The 17,880-nt window shown below is 39.9% G+C and overlaps 1 protein-coding gene and 1 pseudogene across 1 annotated transcript; one reads left to right on the plus strand and one right to left on the minus strand.

Moving 5' to 3' along the window:
* LOC104710581 lies at positions 5,724–8,867 on the plus strand. Its single transcript, XM_019229748.1, has 14 exons — positions 5,724–5,886; positions 5,987–6,098; positions 6,182–6,346; positions 6,431–6,535; positions 6,621–6,704; positions 6,794–6,909; positions 6,990–7,091; positions 7,171–7,284; positions 7,395–7,451; positions 7,556–7,622; positions 7,718–7,771; positions 8,045–8,119; positions 8,408–8,443; positions 8,583–8,867. The coding sequence occupies exons 2-14, from the start codon at positions 5,994–5,996 to the stop codon at positions 8,697–8,699; spliced, it is 1,197 nt and encodes a 398-aa protein (XP_019085293.1). The 5' UTR covers positions 5,724–5,886; positions 5,987–5,993; the 3' UTR covers positions 8,700–8,867.
* Positions 9,299–12,535, minus strand: LOC104715047 (annotated as a pseudogene).

The following is a 17,880-nucleotide window of genomic DNA, read 5'->3' on the forward strand; positions in this document are numbered from 1 at the left end:
GCAAAAGGAATCAAACCCAAATTCTTAATATATTGAAAGTTATGGAACCAACAATATTGAAGAATCTAAGAGTTTTCTTAAAAAGGATACAAAATCTAAGAAAATAAAAAGACAAAGGAAATAATTCCTTAAAAAGTAAAAACTAGGTTTCTGACTCTCTAAAAAGTTGCACACCTTGGTGGCTGCAGGTACAAGGCTTTATATAGGAGAGGAGGTGGAAGCCCTAAAAAACACTAAAAGACAAAATAGTCAACGGCTCGGTCAACTCGACCTGTGCTCGGTCGAGTGGCAGGTCGAGCTGGCTTCTCTCGTGCATTCTCCATTTGGTCGAGTCCTCCTCAGCACACGGTCGAGTGTGTGGTCGAGTTGGACTCTGGACCTTGGTTCTTCAGCCTTAACTCTCTTGCTTTTCCTTCATGATTGGCTCACTTCTCCTCAGCATTGCTTCCATGCTCCTTAAACTCCAAAATCACCTGAATATGCATGAAAAGATGCAAATGCAATGCAACTAAACTCTAATGCATGATTAGTGCTAAAGCTACACAATAATGGCCTAAATGGATAGCAAAAGATGCAAAAGATGTGAATAAACTAAGGGAAAATATGGTAAAATATATGAACATCAGCTACAGACCACTGTAAGCGGAAACAGAAGAAATTGGGTTGAGTGCCTGCCTTTGGTGGAGTTCGCTTACAACCTGGCCGTTCACCGCACCACTAAGAAGTCGCCGTTCGAAGTCGCATATGGTTTTAAACCTCTTACCCCAATGGACGTGCTACCTTTACCACCCAGTGAAGTAATGAACCAGGACGGAGAAAGCAAGGCCGAGCTCGTGAAGAAGATTCATGCGGACGTAAAGGCAAGCATCGAGAAACAAACCAAACATTATGCGCGGACGGCCAATAAAGGCTGCAAGACCATGGTTTACAAGGAGGGCGACTTGGTGTGGTTACATTTGCGTCTAGAACGGTTCCCATTGAAGAGGGAAGACAAGCTGAGCTCACGCGGAGATGGACCGTTCCGAGTGCTCAAGAGGATCAACGACAACGCCTACCGCCTCGAACTACCAGGTGAGTACCTGACATTGACATCGTTCAACGTTTCTAACTTGGCCCCGTTTGACGCAGGTACCGAGGAAGATGTTTTGAGGGCAAAACCTTTTCAAGAGGGAGGGAATGATGGAACCTGGGACGACGGCCAGGACCAAGACGTGTACCAAGACGGAACCGAACAGGAAGATGCGGACGCGGCCGCGACCGGATCAAGACGGCCATCGACCCTTGCACCAAATTTAATGCCCAAAGCTACCACAAGGAGCCGAACAGCAGCCACGGCCGCCAAAAAGAAGTGTCTCATCTTTGTCCAAGAATTCGTCCGAGATCAAGAGGAGTTCGAGCATGGAGCCATTCAAGCCGCCGGATGGCCGACCGAGGTTCCTTTCTCGGTCTTCACCATTACAGAAGGGTGAAGACCTCCAAGTGATTAGGGGGAATGGTACTCTTTTTCCTACCTTGGGTTTGTCCCAATGGGTTTACCAAAGAGGTTTTAACGAGGCTACAAACCCTAGTGCATGGTCACGACCGTGGACCACTCCCGATCACGTGCCCATCCTATCTTTTGTTTTTCTTTCCTTTGTGACCATTATCTTTTAAAAACTTGTTCTAGACGCTGCGTTTTTATTTTAGCCACGTGTTTAGGTTTTGGGAGTTCCCTTGTAATGGCTAGCCTATTTAAAGGACCTAGACCCAAAAATGTAAAGGCAGACTAGTGATAAAAATCAAGGTTGTTCCTTTCTCTCTCGTTTTCAGCGATTGAAACAAAACTCTAGAAGCTTCACAAACTGGGTTCGTAACCTTCTAGCTTAGTCGTATCACAAGGAGATCCATCCCTTGCGTGTCGCTACATCGATCCACCTTCGACCTTCATCAACCGAGAGACTAACGAGTCGAGCATCTCCTCGTGAACCTCTTCCACCTCTATCTTCATCGTACCAAGAGTCTAACGAGTTGAGCATCTCCTCGTGAACTTCTTCCATATGTTCCGATTGTTTGTTGGAGCCGTTCAGATCCGATTCCTTCAGTTCCAGTCTCGTCTGTAAGTTCGTGAGTCACGGCCGTCGTCCGGGGTTACATCAATGACCCTGGAGAAAATCTCGCAGTGCGCCGCCTCCTGGCAAGGCGCATCCGATGGTCCAGGAGGGATCTCTCCTGCCATCGACGAAACCAGGGAAAAAGCAAATCTCAAGCGGTCATGAAGCTCCAAATCAAAACTGAAATGACCCGACCCGTTTTTTTTTTATAATTTTATTTAGCTAGTGATCTCATACCCACTAGCCACCTAACCACAACCAGACCATACAACGGAAATAACCAAAAGATACCATTAACCAATAAACTAATAATTAGTAAACCAATAAATCAATAACAGTAATAATTCAACCAACAGAGTCATAAAACATCAAACCAGCAACCTAGCAATATTCTAATGACTCAACTTTAGCAACCTAATAGAAGCCAAACAACACATCAACGAGCCACTAGAACATCCTCCTCTTCATCGCCTAGATTCCACGATCACACTTTGCCTTTACCTGCACCACAAACACAAATTGAGATGCATGAGTATTGTCATAAACACTAAGTGAAGCAATCCTCCCATCTGCTGGGCTACACACACAAGCAATTGAGATAACTCTAACCAACCAACAACAATCAACAAACAAACCAGGAAACTGCATCGACCGACACTGAATGGGGTTGCATCGACCGACGCAAGCCTGCATCGACCGATGCAAGACTCGATTGCATCGACCGACACCAACACTGCATCGATTGATGCATGCTCGACATTCGCAAAATCTCTAATTGCATCGATCGACACCTCCACTTGGCATCAACTGATGCTCCTAGGTCTTATCGTGGACCGACACACATAGTGCATCGATCGATGCACATGTCAAGCATCGTCTTCCCCAAAGCTCCTTGCCAGATCTTTGTTCCTAAACACATCAATCTCAATCTAATGCCACTAAGAAGCCTCAGAAAGCCCCATGTGACTCAAAAACGTTCTAACAAGCCAAGGAATCAACCACATAACACATAAACACAAAAATCAGAGAAATCTCAAACTTAGATAAGCCATGGTCATGCACTCACCTTTGCCAAAGAAGATTCTGACCCTAAACCCAATGAAAACACCCTCTTAGCAAGGTCCTAACACAAACCCAGCTACAGATCTCCACTCCACAGGCAAAATATCTCAGGAAAAAACTAGAAAATTCCAAAAAGCTCACAAGATCAGTTTCTCTATTATTTTCTCTCTAAAAAGCGGCTAAACTCGACTAAGGACGATAAAATCTCCTTTAAAAACACGATCTCAAGGGTTTCCTAATCCAAAACGCAACAAAACGGGCGTTTAACTCAAGTCAACTCGCGAAAATTGACCTTGCATCGACCGATGCACCTCTCAAACCGAGATTATGGTTTGCAGATGTTACAGGAACTTGTAAACAATCGTGGATTTTTGATCCGCCGTAATGGGGTCTGGACACATAAAGGGGTTGTTGAGGTTTACCGAAAACCATCTCCAACCATTGAGTGGGGAACTAGCCAGATTTTGTGCTTTCAAAAGGATTTTAGAGGAGTGATAAAAACTTAAAAAGTGAGAAAGAAATGCATGGAAAAGAAATTAAACAAAAAGAAACTGGCATAGAGGTGAACAGGATGAAGGATCTCCTGATGCCGGCGAGACAAAGCACTGCCGGCGCCAGAAAGGGTAGTCGATGGAGGTTTTTCGATGTTCGGGCCTGAAAGTGTTTTTCTTTCTCTTTGGTTTTTTAGCTTAATATTGTTTTTCCTTGTTCTTCATTTTTGTTGCCATTTACAAGTATCATATTTTCTAAATTCTGAAACATGGCTCCACATGCGTTCTTTTTTTTTTTACGAATCACAAAATAACTTTGTTCCTCTCTAAATTTGGTGTGGAACAAATCGGAAAAAAAAAAAATTATTATTTATAAAAAATAATTTATGCAAAAGTCTAATAAATTGTAATAAAAAATAATTTATTGAAAATTCTAATAAATTGTAAAAACGTTGATGATAACGTTCAAATTCAACATAACTATAAAAAGTACATGATAACGTCAAAACTCTTCTAAACAAATCTATCTTTTGATTCAACCAGTTTCACAACTTATATTTTAAACAATTCGTACATAGTCAATATCAAGTTCAAACTCATCTCATATTTACCTCATGAATTGTTTAATAATTTAAGTCTTATAAAATACAACTATAAATAGTATTCAGCACAAGAAGCCATCGACTATAGAAAAAAATTCCCTATGATCCAAAGACAAAGGTTAAAAAAAAATTATATGCTTTTTATGTTTTCCTTAAGGTCTTGTGTTTTGTTTTGTTAATATATGTATTTTATTTTGATCTTTAGAAGATACTTGGATTATGGCAAGTTCCGAGAGACTAGTGAATCATCACGGCGTGGCGGTCTTTCAAGAAACAAAGGCAAATCGACCACTGCATCAGGAATCGACACTGAAGGAAAGGTATATATGTTTTGTTTATAATTATTTATTAAATTTTAATGCATATACGATAAACTATATTAAAACTAAACATGATTTTTGAGTATGTATATATTATAGTATGTGTGGAAGGAAATGCATTGTCAAATTATGATTGAACTCGTTATCACAGAGCTAAAATCAACAGCTGAAAGAGCCTATATGGAAATTGTTCGAGATCAAATTGCTGAGCAAATATGGTCTGTAAAGAGATGTTGTACTCAACATCTATAGTTGCTTATCTTTTATAATCATCATATAAGTACCATGTATTTGTAGTGGTTACTGAAATTTCCAACAATTCATGTTCATGTATTCATGTTCATGTATTCATGTTCGTACGTGTGTATCATGGATCGAAGATGCTTGTTTTTGATTAAAAAATATATATTTTTATTTTTCTTTTAATATTTTTTAGATTACTATTTACCATACCATTTGTTCTGTTTTTCTTCTGCACTTACAGTATTCCTCTTCATTTATTTTTTATTATTTTTTCCTTTCTTATTTGTTCTTTTTTATTTCTCTTACTTCTCGTTCTTTTTTAAAGCTCATTTTAAATTTGGAATTTGATTTAGAATAAATTTGTTATGAACAATGTGATTTGTATTTTCTTTTGATAATTATTGTGCTTATGTTTGATTTAGCCTAAAATCATCAATAACTAAACTGAAAAAGTGATTTTTTTTTACGGTTTCGATTATCAAACCCGAATATTGTTCTTTATTTTATGAGTTGTTTAACATTTTTCCATTGCTGTAAAAATTAAAAAATACTTTTTGAGTTTTGACATTATACAGTTTAGAGATTTGCAGATTTAAATACAACGAGACGTTTGGGATTATTTGAAGATGTTTTCATCTGTTAGAAGGGGTGGGGGGCAACTTGGCTTGGCGTTTCTAACGGTGGCTCCGGTCATCCGGTGGATTTGGAGCTCCTTCGGGTTGACAACCAGATCGGTGATGACTGACATCAACGTGTCTACGACGTATCTTCACGATTCCATCTCCCCCCACACCCCGACATGTGTTCTGTGGTGTTGGCAACCTCACGCACGAGTCACGACTTCCTGAGTTGGTTTGCTTATTGGGCTTCCTATCTTTGGGCCTTACCCTTTATTTTCAAAACGACCAAAAAAAAAATACTGCAACTTCAACTTCTTTCTGATCAAGGCAATACTTCTTCTTCTTCCTTCGAGCTTGTCTCTTGAATATTTGCATTTTGCAATTTCTCTCTTCTTCTTGGTTTTTCAATCTTCCCTCCGATTCAACCAAAATACCTATCGACCCACAACAATTCTAAGGTTTTAATCGGCGCTTTGGCCGAATTATATTATATATATATGAATTTTGTCTACGAAACTTTTCAAATCGTATACAATTCTCTTTCCAAATCGTATACAGTGGAAACATGAGAAGACCCAGTCACATGATGAGGCTTCTACTAACATCCCTCTTCGGGGTTATTGTTGGTTTCCTTATGGGTATTACTTTTCCTACCTTGACCTTAACTAAGGTAACATTCATGTACAAATCTTCACCTTCTTGGTGTCAGCTTAATTATTGTGATCTCCTTATTTTTTTTGATAATTGTGTTAGATGAATCTTCCATCCACATTGTTCCCTTCGATTGATCTTGCATACATTGAGGATAAATACTCTGACATATCAAGACAAAGACTATTTGGTTCTTGGTCTTCCACAAAAGGTCTCAAACTCAAGAAGGACATCCCTGACCCTCCCTTTAACTATAATGACACTAAGGTTTTGTGTGATTCATTCTCTCTGTTTCACTGCTTATTTTTAATAAAAAAATGTTGATGATAGAACACTTTCGAGTTATTGTAGATATGGGTTCCTACTAACCCCCGTGGTGCTGAGAGGCTACCTCCAGATATAGTCACACCTGAATCAGATTTATACCTCCGTCGGTTGTGGGGTGACCCTAAAGAGGTAATCTACTGGCTTTTTAATTTATTTATTAGAGAATGGTTTCAAGATCATGTCACATTTTTGTTTGTATGTCATGATGATACAGGATTTAACAACCAAGCAGAGGTATCTAGTTACATTTACGGTTGGTTATGATCAAAGGAAAAATATAGACACTGTGTTGAAGAAGGTATCCTGCCTCACCTTTACTTCTTCTTCTTCTTCTTCTTCTTCTTTCCTTCTTTTTATTTTCTCATTTCTTGACTTTACGTTTCTCAGTTCTCAGATAACTTCTCTATAATGCTGTTTCACTATGATGGCCGGGCTAGTGAATGGGAAGTGTTTGAATGGTCCAAGCGAGCTATTCATGTGAGCATTCGTAAACAAACTAAATGGTTAGTGGCTACTTAACTAAGTAGGAGTGTCTATGTAGTGAAAGGTTTACTTAAAAAATATCTATGAATTTTCCCTGAAGGTGGTACGCCAAGCGGTTTCTTCATCCTGACGTAGTTGCCCCCTATGATTATATCTTCATATGGGACGAGGATCTTGGCGTTGAACACTTTGATTCGGAGAAGTATGTTTTTTTTTTTTTGAAGCTTGGACTTCCTTTTAATAGCTATTTCAGGTTCTGAAGACTAAATTATCTTTGACAGATATTTGGCAGTGGTGAAGAAACATGGTTTGGAAATCTCACAGCCTGGGTTAGAGCCATATGAAGGGCTTACATGGGAGATGACAAAGAAAAGAGACGACACTGAAGTTCACAAGTTAGAAATATATAATGAAGTTTCTAAATTGCTTCCGCTTTGATTAATCATATACAGTGGTCGACACTTACACCATATCTCCTCTCATATCATATCATATGTTCTTGCAGGCATGCTGAAGAGAGGAATGGTTGGTGCTCTGATCCAAATTTACCTCCTTGTGCAGCGTATGCTATTTTACTTATCTATATCATTATAAATGAACTTAGCAAAAGGGATTTACCTAGAAAGTAAATAGTCTCATCAATCTTGCTATTGAAACCAAAATCAGATTTGTAGAGATTATGGCTCCTGTTTTCTCACGCAATGCATGGCGCTGTGTGTGGCATATGATTCAGGTATGTAATGGAACCAAATTATTGTTCTTCTCTCTTTAAGTGATTCAAAAATCACTGTCTTCAGCAAATTGTAATTGTTACCTTGTAACCCGCAGAACGATTTGGTTCATGGATGGGGTCTAGACTTTGCCGTTCGGAAATGTGTTCAGGTCTGCAACTTAACTTCCTTTGGACAGACCCATCTAGATCCCTCTCTCATGGGTTCTGTACACTCGTATATTATATCCTCATTAATCTTACNTAATTGTTACCTTGTAACCCGCAGAACGATTTGGTTCATGGATGGGGTCTAGACTTTGCCGTTCGGAAATGTGTTCAGGTCTGCAACTTAACTTCCTTTGGACAGACGCATCTAGATCCCTCTCTCATGGGTTCTGTACACTCGTATATTATATCCTCATTAATCTTACTTGCCTTAACAGAATGCACACGAGAGAATTGGAGTTGTAGATTCTCAATGGATTATTCATCAAGGTGTTCCATCACTAGGAAATCAAGTATGCTTTCAAATCCATATTAGTCTATAATTTTGTGGACTGCCTTTGGAAATTATATTACAGAACTCTATTGAAAATATAGTAGTTGTGTTTATCATATAGTCACACTTCTCAAGCTCAAAGCCTACACAGATGTTAATTATAAGAAAGTTTAAAATTATATTTTGATGCGGTATGACGCATTCCCATTCTGAATTGTATATTCACTACATTAGCCTGTGTTGTAAATGCATAAAACAGGATTGCTAATCATCCTGTTTATTCTTTGTGCTTCTGAAATCTTGACAGGGACAACCAGAGCGTGGGAAACAACCATGGGAAGGGGTAAATACCGATGCAATTAGAATGAATAATACAACAAATCCCCTAGTCTTTTTTTTCATCCTTGTTACTATCCGTTATAGGTTGGGATTCTCTTGTGTTTATAAATGTATATACCTCGTATCTTTATTCGTGTTTTCAGGTGAGAGAGAGATGTAGGAGAGAGTGGACAATGTTTCAAGACAGATTGGATGATGCGGAAAAAACTTATCTTGAAGCATCTGCTCACAAAAATGCTTCTTCACGGCCTCACGGGTAATATAGTTATTTTGAGGAAAATAATAGTCTCTCACTCCAACTTCTACACTCTTTGTTAATTTTGTTCTCGGAGCTGTTCTTTAATTTGTTTATGGAAGAGAATAGTCTAATGGAGAGAAGAAAACTGTAAGGACATTCATTAACATATATGATTAGTCTTCTTTTTTTACTCTGGTAAATCAGATTATCGATGAGAATTATGGGGGAGAGTAGAGTTAGAGGTAAATCATAGGATTCTTAAATTCACTTTTGCTAGACGTTTCAGTGTTTTTAATTAAACAATAACATGGTGCAAAGTTATAGTGAGTTGTAAGAAAATGGAATGGTAATGTTAGAAAAGTTAGCTTAATTGGTCGTATGCTGTACCACTTGATTTATGTTAATGTATGAGTACTGTTAACTTCACGTATACCATGAACATCGAGATAAAACAAAAATATGAAAATTTGAATTGTCAATACGTAAAATTGGATCCGGGTTCTAACTTCTTAATTCCCCTGGAGGACATATGGTCTGATAGTCGGATAAATAAGAGGGAGCGGGCGAGATTCGAAACAATAAGAACAGTAGAACTCGACCTTGCCAGAATCTTTGACTTTGTCAAAAACTGTAACAATGAAGGTACCTTGGCAACGAAAATGACAGCTATTGCAAATTGGTCGTGTAGATCTATTGTTAGGTAGCAGTTCAACCCCCTTACAAATCTTTCCTCCTGGTTTCGCATACCTGATATCCCCAAGTACACATAGTATATGTAGAGTCACACCACAATCTTTGCAAGTATAGAACGAAGTCTCTGGATTTGTTTCTCTTTCGCAAATATCACACCAATACTTGTCACTTGCCTTTTCACCGTAACAAAGACTGAGTGGATGATCATCATATCTTGCTAGACTTACTGTTAATGGCAGAGTGGCGCAACGAAAAACCAAAAAAAAAAATTGCACTTGACACAACATAGGACGACTTTATTATTGTTGATGCCACAACCCTGGCATGTTTTAAAGTGACTGCCTACTAGTTTAAGGTAGAATAAAGGATGAGGATGACTTCCATGGATAAAAGGCACTGAAATGGAACTGCATAGTAAGTCAAACATCCCATCATACACAGCAAACTAGAAGACAAGCGCTACAATTTCTTGGGTTGTCACTATTGTTGTTATTGAGTAGACCAAGATGAAGAGGTTTTGGGCTCAGGAAATGTCGCTTCTTTTTAAAAAGATTAGCACACGTTTCATGGAGAATGAAACTGCAATCTGACTCTGAACACTTGTAGAATGTGTAAGAACCGATGGGATGAATACATGCTCCACAGAAGCTGCTTTCTTCACCGTCTTTGCTGAGGCTCATGAGGTTATGTTCATGAGTGAAATGTGTGATTGTGTTATCATCATTCCTCTTGAATGGCTCAATATCTTCAACTTCTTCAGGTACTCCATCAAGCTCTTCCCCATCCCACACGTCATTCCTTGTTGCACATAGCGAATGAATAGCAGAATTAGGACAAATAGAACAAGAATAAGCTCCATATGACCAATCAATCTCTTCCCAACAAACTCCACATCTCCATTCTCCAGGTCCAAGAGGATTCTTGAAGGAAACGCGGTGGTCATGGTGATTAACATGGATGACACGTGGTAAACGAGTACAGTATTGATGGAAGATTATGAAATCACATTGAACACAGACGTAAGGAACGTCTTCGCCATCTGTCCCACAAGCATCACAAACAAAGGAGATAAATTTTGGCATGAGTGTGAGTGTATGCTCATGGACCTTCAAATTTTGAAGAGCAACTAGTAGGGGTTTTCTAATCGCACAACCCATATCCAAGCTGAACATACAAATATCACAATGATAAAGTAAATTCCCAATGTCTTCACCACATATATGACATGTTGGCTTTGTGTAACTTGGAGCTCCATTGGTGAGAAGCTTAAGAGGGTGTCTGACATGAGAAGGGTGAGTGATCTCTGTTAAGTCAAATACAGAGACACATTGCTCATGAATCACCAACCCGCATCGAAGGCAGAGATAGCCTTGTCCGCCAGATTCGTTACAAAAGTCGCATATACGTAGTGATCTAAAATAACAGAATTGTAGAGGATGGTGGTGCCACGCAGGCACGGCCCGGAGCTAAAGCTGGTAAAGCTAGGGCTTTAGGCAGCAGATACTTATAATTTAATTTAGGGGCATCATATCATTAATGACTCGTGTGGTACAGTGGTATAAACATCCATATACGTTTAGTAGTTGAGGGGTTCGATTCTACCTGGTGCATTTTTTATAAAAATATTTTGTTTTCTTTGTTTAGCAATGGAAAAAAAATTTCTTTGCTTCAGGCAGCAATATAACTTGCGCCGGCCCTGCCACGGCATATAAAAATGGAACGGGGAAGTTATGTGATCAACTATGCAACCAATGTCCAAATTGAGTTTGCAATCAGAGTCAGAGCAATGATAAAGAAGGCACTTGGTGTTTTTACCGCATAGATGGCATTTTGGGTCAGTGTGATCAGGAGCTCCGGTCGTGAGAAGCCTAAGACAATGTCCAACATGAAAAGGGTGGTCGCATATCTCTTTTGTCTTCAACACAAATGCACATTTGGAGTGGATATTAAACTTGCATTCGCCGCATGAGTAGCGACCATCGTGCAATCGATCGCAAGCATCACATTCCAAACGATCACCATTGTAAAAGTAGGATACACGATGCTCGTGTCCTTCTAACCTGGAACTCATGGCGGTTTGTGGATAGCAACTGAGGTGGAGTGAGTGCAAATCAATGTTTGGTAATAGTACTTTGTCCGACTTCGGTTTTTGTGTTATATTATATCAGTGCTACTTGCAACATGATAACATAAATTAATATTGACGTTGACGAATCTTTAGTAATACTATCAGCAAGAACTCAACAGCTCCGGTTCCTTCAGTCAAGAACTCAGCTCCGGTTCCTTCAGTCAAGATCGAAAGTAAATCTGGTCAGAAGTGGGATCGAGCAAACACGAAAGTAAAGAAGGAAGACGAAGAGATCGAAGAGAGTGTCTTACAGGATGATGTGATTAAAACGGTAATGGGCTCTACCTCAAACAAGCCCATTATCGTCAAGCCCAACAAGCCTCTCTTAGCCCAATGCAAGATTGAAAAGCCTACAACTATTCAAGCTTCTTCAAGCCTTCAACGGTCTGTTCCACCTGCACAAACAGACGACAACAGAGTCAGCAAAGCAAAGAGAACAATTGACCGTACGGAGCCAATACAACTCAAGAATAGATTTGATTGTCTAGACTCATGTGATGTATGAGCTGTCTCATGGGAAAAACCCTAATTTTGTAAAGTCTATATAAAGACTAGTGATGTAACCTAATGACTTAAGGAAAATAAAGAGAGAAATGTTTCTTACCTAAGAGCCGCTGAGCTCATTCTTTATGGTATCAGAGCCATGGATCAAATGATTCAACTTTATTCTCCTCCTGCTCTTCACATCTCAAATTGTGTCACTGTGCAATTAACTGAGAAGAACTATCTCCTTTGGAAATCCCAGTTCGAGTCTTTTCTCTCTGGTCAAAATCTTCTCGGCTTTGTAAATGGTGCTTTCGCTCAACCACTAGCGTCTATTCCAGTTCCTGCTATCGATGGTCAAGTGGGTTATGTCTCGAATCCTGACTTCCTGTCATGGCATCGAGCAGATCAAGTTGTTCGAGCCTGGTTGCTTGGATCTCTCTCCGAAGATATCCTTCGCGATGTCGTTCACACTACTACTGCTCAAGAACTCTGGTCTGCTCTGGCTCAGCATTTCAACAAGGTATCAGCTTCTAGACTTTTTGAACCGCAACACAAGCTTCAGACAGTTGAAAAGTTAGACAAGTCCATGAAAGATTATCTTAGAGAAATCAAAAGAGTGTGTGAGAAACTTGCCTCTGTTGGTAGTCCTGTTAGCGAACAAATGAAGATCTTTGCTACTCTCAAAGGTTTAGATAGAGAATATGAGCCTATCAAAACCTCTGTAGAAGGATATGTGGACACTCAACCCACTCTAACCTTGGATGCTGTGATTTCAAGGCTCACTAGCTTCTCTGACCGTCTTGCAAGCTACAGTAATGGCACAGAGGTCTCTCCACACATGGCGTTTAACACCTTTGGTCCAAATGCTTCTGGTCACTACAACAACAATAACATAGGAAGAGGTAGCTCACGTGGTGGAAATAATCGTGGTGGTAGAACAACTTCACAACAAAAGGTCGAGGCTTTCATCAGCAAATCTCACAAGAAGGTGGTGGACTTACCAAGGTGATTTGTCAAATATGTGGAAAACCAGGTCATCCTGCCTCTAAGTGCTGGTACCGATTCGACAACAGCTATCAGTTTGATAATATCCCTCAAGCTCTAGCTGCTCTTCGGATTATAGACGTTACTGATCAAAATGGAAGCGAGTGGGTGTCAGATACTGGTGCAACATCTCACGTGACCAACTCTCCTCATCACCTGCATCAGTCACAAGCATATGAAGGTAATGAAGCAGTAATGATGGGGGATGTAAGTTTTCTACCAATCACTCATACCGGTTCAGCGAGTCTCCCTTCAACCTCTGGTAATTTACCTCTTAATGATGTTCTTGTTTGTCCTGGTATTGCTAAATCTCTGTTATCTGTGTCAAAGCTTACTACCGATTATCCTTGTGGCTTTCAATTTGACTGTGATGATGTGCGTATCTATGATACGGCAACAAGGGGGTTGTTAACAAAGGGCAGACACAGTAATGGGCTATATACACTGGGACACTTACGTGGAGGAGCTTCGCTTCAAGTCAACTTCTCGTCAAGGCAACAAATGGCTTCTGAAGATGTTTGGCATAAACGGTTGGGGCATCCTCACACGCAAGTTCTCCAGCAGCTCTCTGCAATAAAAGCCATAGTTATCAGTAATAAGAGCACTACCAAGATCTGTGAGGCTTGTCAACTTGGAAAGAGTGCTAAGTTACCTTTTTCTGCTTCAACTTTTGTAGCTACTCGACCCCTGGAAAGAATTCATTGTGATCTATGGGGTCCTTCACCAATAATGTCAGTTCAAGGTTTCAAATACTATGTGATCTTTATTGACAACTATACAAGATTTTGCTGATTCTACCCTCTCAAGCTCAAGTCTGATTTTCTGCAAATATTCTATGGTTTTCAAGTGCTTGTAGAAAATCTATATCAGAGTAAGATTGGTACCTTTCAATGCGATGGTGTTGGTGAGTTTGTTAGTAAACAGTTCACGGCTCATCTGCAGAAAAGTGGGATTCAACAACTCATCTCCTGTCCACACACACCACAACAAAATGGGTTAGCATAACGAAAGCATAGACATATTGTTGAGTTGGGTCAATCTATGATGTTTGAAGGAAGGATACCTCAAAAATATTGGGTTGAGGCGTTCTACACAGCAAATTTCCTGATCAATCTCTTACCAACCACGACCTTGGATAAGAATCTTAGTCCTTATGAAGCTTTGATAGGTCGAACTCCCAACTACACAGCTCTTAGAGTGTTTGGTTGTGCCTGCTATCCAACACTTTGTGACTATGCTGCAACAAAATTTGATCTACGCTCTTTGAAATGTGTGTTCTTGGGTTACAATGAGAAATATAAAGGATATCGGTGTCTGTTACCTTCCACTGGACGTGTTTATATCAGCAGGCATGTCATCTTTGATGAAGCAGTCTTCCCTTTCTCCACTTTGTCTGCTGGGAACTCTCAACGATGCACTCCTCTCATGACTGCTTGGTACAAGAGTAATCCTAAACAAGATCAAAACACGAATCAGATAAAAGAATCAGTTGAAACTAGAGATGATCAAGAAAAGAATAAACCACTGTTCTCACCGCAAGATTTCCCACCATTACCAAAAACAAGGTCTTAGGTTGTGTCCACTGCGGGAGAGGAGGATAGAAATGAGTGTACGACAGGCTTTGATCCTGCTTCTATTGGCAACAGCTGTTCTCCTTCTTCTGTCAGGACGGATACTCCTCTGCCAAACTTCGCTAGCTCCAGTTCATCAGTGGTTCATACTCCTCCAGTGACTCCAATTCATATTTCGACTTCATCTTCAACACCTGCGACTGCGTCTGAAACTAACAAGTCCATTACTACACCCGTTCAAAATCAGATATCTGTCCCAAGTATTCAAGAAACACAAGACTCATCAACCTTGAATACCTCTGCCTCAGAACGTTCTTCAAGATCAAGCACACCAACTCCAGTATCAAGTGAATCCTCGGTTCCTTCTATGCCCTCTGTTCAGTCTCCACAGGTTCCTGCAACATCATCACAAGAAGAATGTGTTAGTCAAGCCCAACCTACTCACGGTATGACAACAAGGTTAAAAGACGGGATACGGAAGCCGAATTCGAGATATGCTTTATTGTCTCATAAAGTATCTCATCATGAACCAAAAACAGTAGCTGAAGCTCTCAAACATCCTGGTTGGAATGGAGCGATGGGTACTGAAATGGGAAACTGTAAGGCAGCACACACTTGGGACTTGACACCTCCTACACCAAACATGAATGTGTTAGGAAGCAAATAGGTGTTTAGAATGAAAATAAATGCTGATGGATCACTACAGAAGCTAAAGGCTCGATTGGTTGCTCAGGGTTTCAATCAAGAAGAAGGAATTGATTACCTGGAGACTTACAGTCCTGTAGTTCGCACAGCAACTTTCAGAGCAGTCTTGGATATGGCCACCAAAATGAGTTGGGATATAAAACAAATGGATGTTGAACACGCCTTTCTTCACGGTGATCTCACAGAGACAGTGTACATGAAACAACCAGCTGGATTTATAGATCCTGAAAAACCAAATCATGTGTGTCGACTGAGAAAATCTCTCTACGGGTTAAAACAAGCCCCGCGAGCTTGGTATGATAAATTTAGCACGTTTCTATTGGAGTTTGGGTTTACCTGTAGCATACCGGATCCATCACTCTTCGTCTACAAGCGAGATGGAGCAGTCATTGTGCTTCTGCTCTACGTGGACGATATGCTTATCACAGGAAACAACTCTGCAGCTATGACAGCCTTCTTAGACTCTCTCAACACCCAGTTTTGCATGAAAGGTCTGGGTCAAATGCATTATTTTCTTGGAATTCAGGTTCACTTCCACCCTTCAGGTCTCTTCCTTTCCCAGCAGAAGTATGCAGAAGACTTGTTAGTTGTTGCAGCCATGAGCGAGTGCTCTTCTGTTGCAACACCTTTGCTTGAACAACTAGAAAACACGAGAGCTAAGAACAAGGAACCGTTTCCAAACCCCACATATTTTTGAAGTCTAGCTGGAAAATTACAATACCTGACTCTTATAAGGCTTGACTTCCAGTTTGCGGTAAATTTTGTCTGTCAGAAGATGCATGCTCCAACTTTCGCAGATTTCCATCTTCTCAAGCGAATTCTTCGCTACATCAAAGGCACAATCACCATGGGACTCAATTTCAATAAGAACACAAGCAGTACTCTCAAAGTGTACAGTGATAGCGATCATGGAGGTTGTGCGGAAACAAGTAGATCAACAGGTGGCTATTGTTTTTACCTTGGTACAAACTTGATCTCGTGGGCATCTCAGAACCAGGACTCTGTTGCTCGAAGCTCCACGGAAGCCGAGTACAAGGCGATGTCCGATGCAGCAGCTAAGATTTCTTGGATCTGCAATATTCTTAAGGAGCTCGGGATTCCTCAGTATCAGGCCCTAGAACTGTACTGTGACAACCTCTCTGCTGTTTATCTCACGGCGAATCATGCGTTTCACAAGAAAAGTAAGCATTTTCTGAATCACTATCACTATGTAAGAGAGAAAGTTGCTCTAGGAACGGTTTTGGTAAAACATATACCTGGTCATCAACAAATCGCTGACATCTTCACGAAGTCGCTTCCGTTCCGACCTTTCAGCAACCTCCGGTACAAACTCGGTGTGGTCCTTCCTCCCACACAGAGTTTGCGGGGGAGTATCAGCAAGAACTCAACAGCTCCGGTTCCTTCAGTCAAGAACTCAGCTCCGGTTCCTTCAGTCAAGATCGAAAGTAAATCTGGTCAGAAGTGGGATCGAGCAAACACGAAAGTAAAGAAGGAAGACGAAGAGATCGAAGAGAGTGTCTCACAGGATGATGTGATGAAAACGGTAATGGGTTCTACCTCAAACAAGCCCATTATCGTCAAGCCCAACAAGCCTCTCTTAGCCCAATGCAAGATTGAAAAGCCTACAACTATTCAAGCTTCTTCAAGCCTTCAACGGTCTGTTCCACCTGCACAAACAGACGAAAACAGAGTCAACAAAGCAAAGAGAACAATTGACCGTACGGAGCTAATACAACTCAAGAATAGATTTGATTGTCTAGACTCATGTGATGAATGAACTGTCTCATGGGAAAAACCCTAATTTTGTAAAGTCTATATAAAGACTAGTGATGTAACCTAATGACTTAAGGAAAATAAAGAGAGAAATGTTTCTTACCTAAGAGCCGCTGAGCTCATTCTTTAAATACAACGAGTGGGCAAGTCGTTAGTCTTTGTTTAGTTTAATATCGTTCCGTTCAGGTTTTGTCTGCCATGTTAGTTTGTTTACTTAGGCATCTTGTATTATCTTATTTTGCCTTTTCTTTGACTCTAAACAAGAAATTATTCTTCTTTTATTGTATCAATCGAGATCAACGAAGGAAGAAGTCAAAAGTCATGTCATTGAGCCGACGATGATGCCTTGGAGATTAATTATCAAAATCATTCAAGTGGGTTTCGTTTAGTCCTCTCTTGTTTCTTATCATAATATTTTAAACTATGCTCTCAATATTTATCTAACAGGACAAAATTTTTAGAAATAAAATGTGTTAATAAATAAAGGGTTATTGTCAAAATTGCTTTTAGCTTAATTTTTCTTATGTCGAACTACTTGACTTCTGTTTATTCATGAGTGTCAATGTAATTTATGTTTATGTATCGTGTATGAGTATATGAATGAAATTAATCATGGCAGAACAAAGCAACACGAATGAGGGACAAAAAGATATTCACGGTCGTATATATGATCATGTTATAGTCGGAACTCGTAAGGTAATGGAAATGTTGGTAGATAAATACGTAGTCTTTAGTTAATAGCCACAACAACAAGTCAGCAACAAATTCAATAATCAAATGAAAAAGAAAAAGAAAACAAAAAG

Source organism: Camelina sativa, chromosome 9 (assembly GCF_000633955.1).
Source record: "Camelina sativa cultivar DH55 chromosome 9, Cs, whole genome shotgun sequence".
In the NCBI taxonomy this organism is placed as follows: Eukaryota; Viridiplantae; Streptophyta; class Magnoliopsida; order Brassicales; family Brassicaceae; genus Camelina; species Camelina sativa.

Coding starts and splice junctions, on each gene's coding strand:
- LOC104710581 (XM_019229748.1), top strand. CDS start 5,994: ATGAGAAGACCCAGTCACATGATGAGGCTTCTACTAACATCCCTCTTC. Junction 6,536..6,620: donor TGTGGGGTGACCCTAAAGAG/GTAATCTACTGG, acceptor ATGATGATACAG/GATTTAACAACCAAGCAGAG. Junction 7,452..7,555: donor AATTTACCTCCTTGTGCAGC/GTATGCTATTTT, acceptor AACCAAAATCAG/ATTTGTAGAGATTATGGCTC.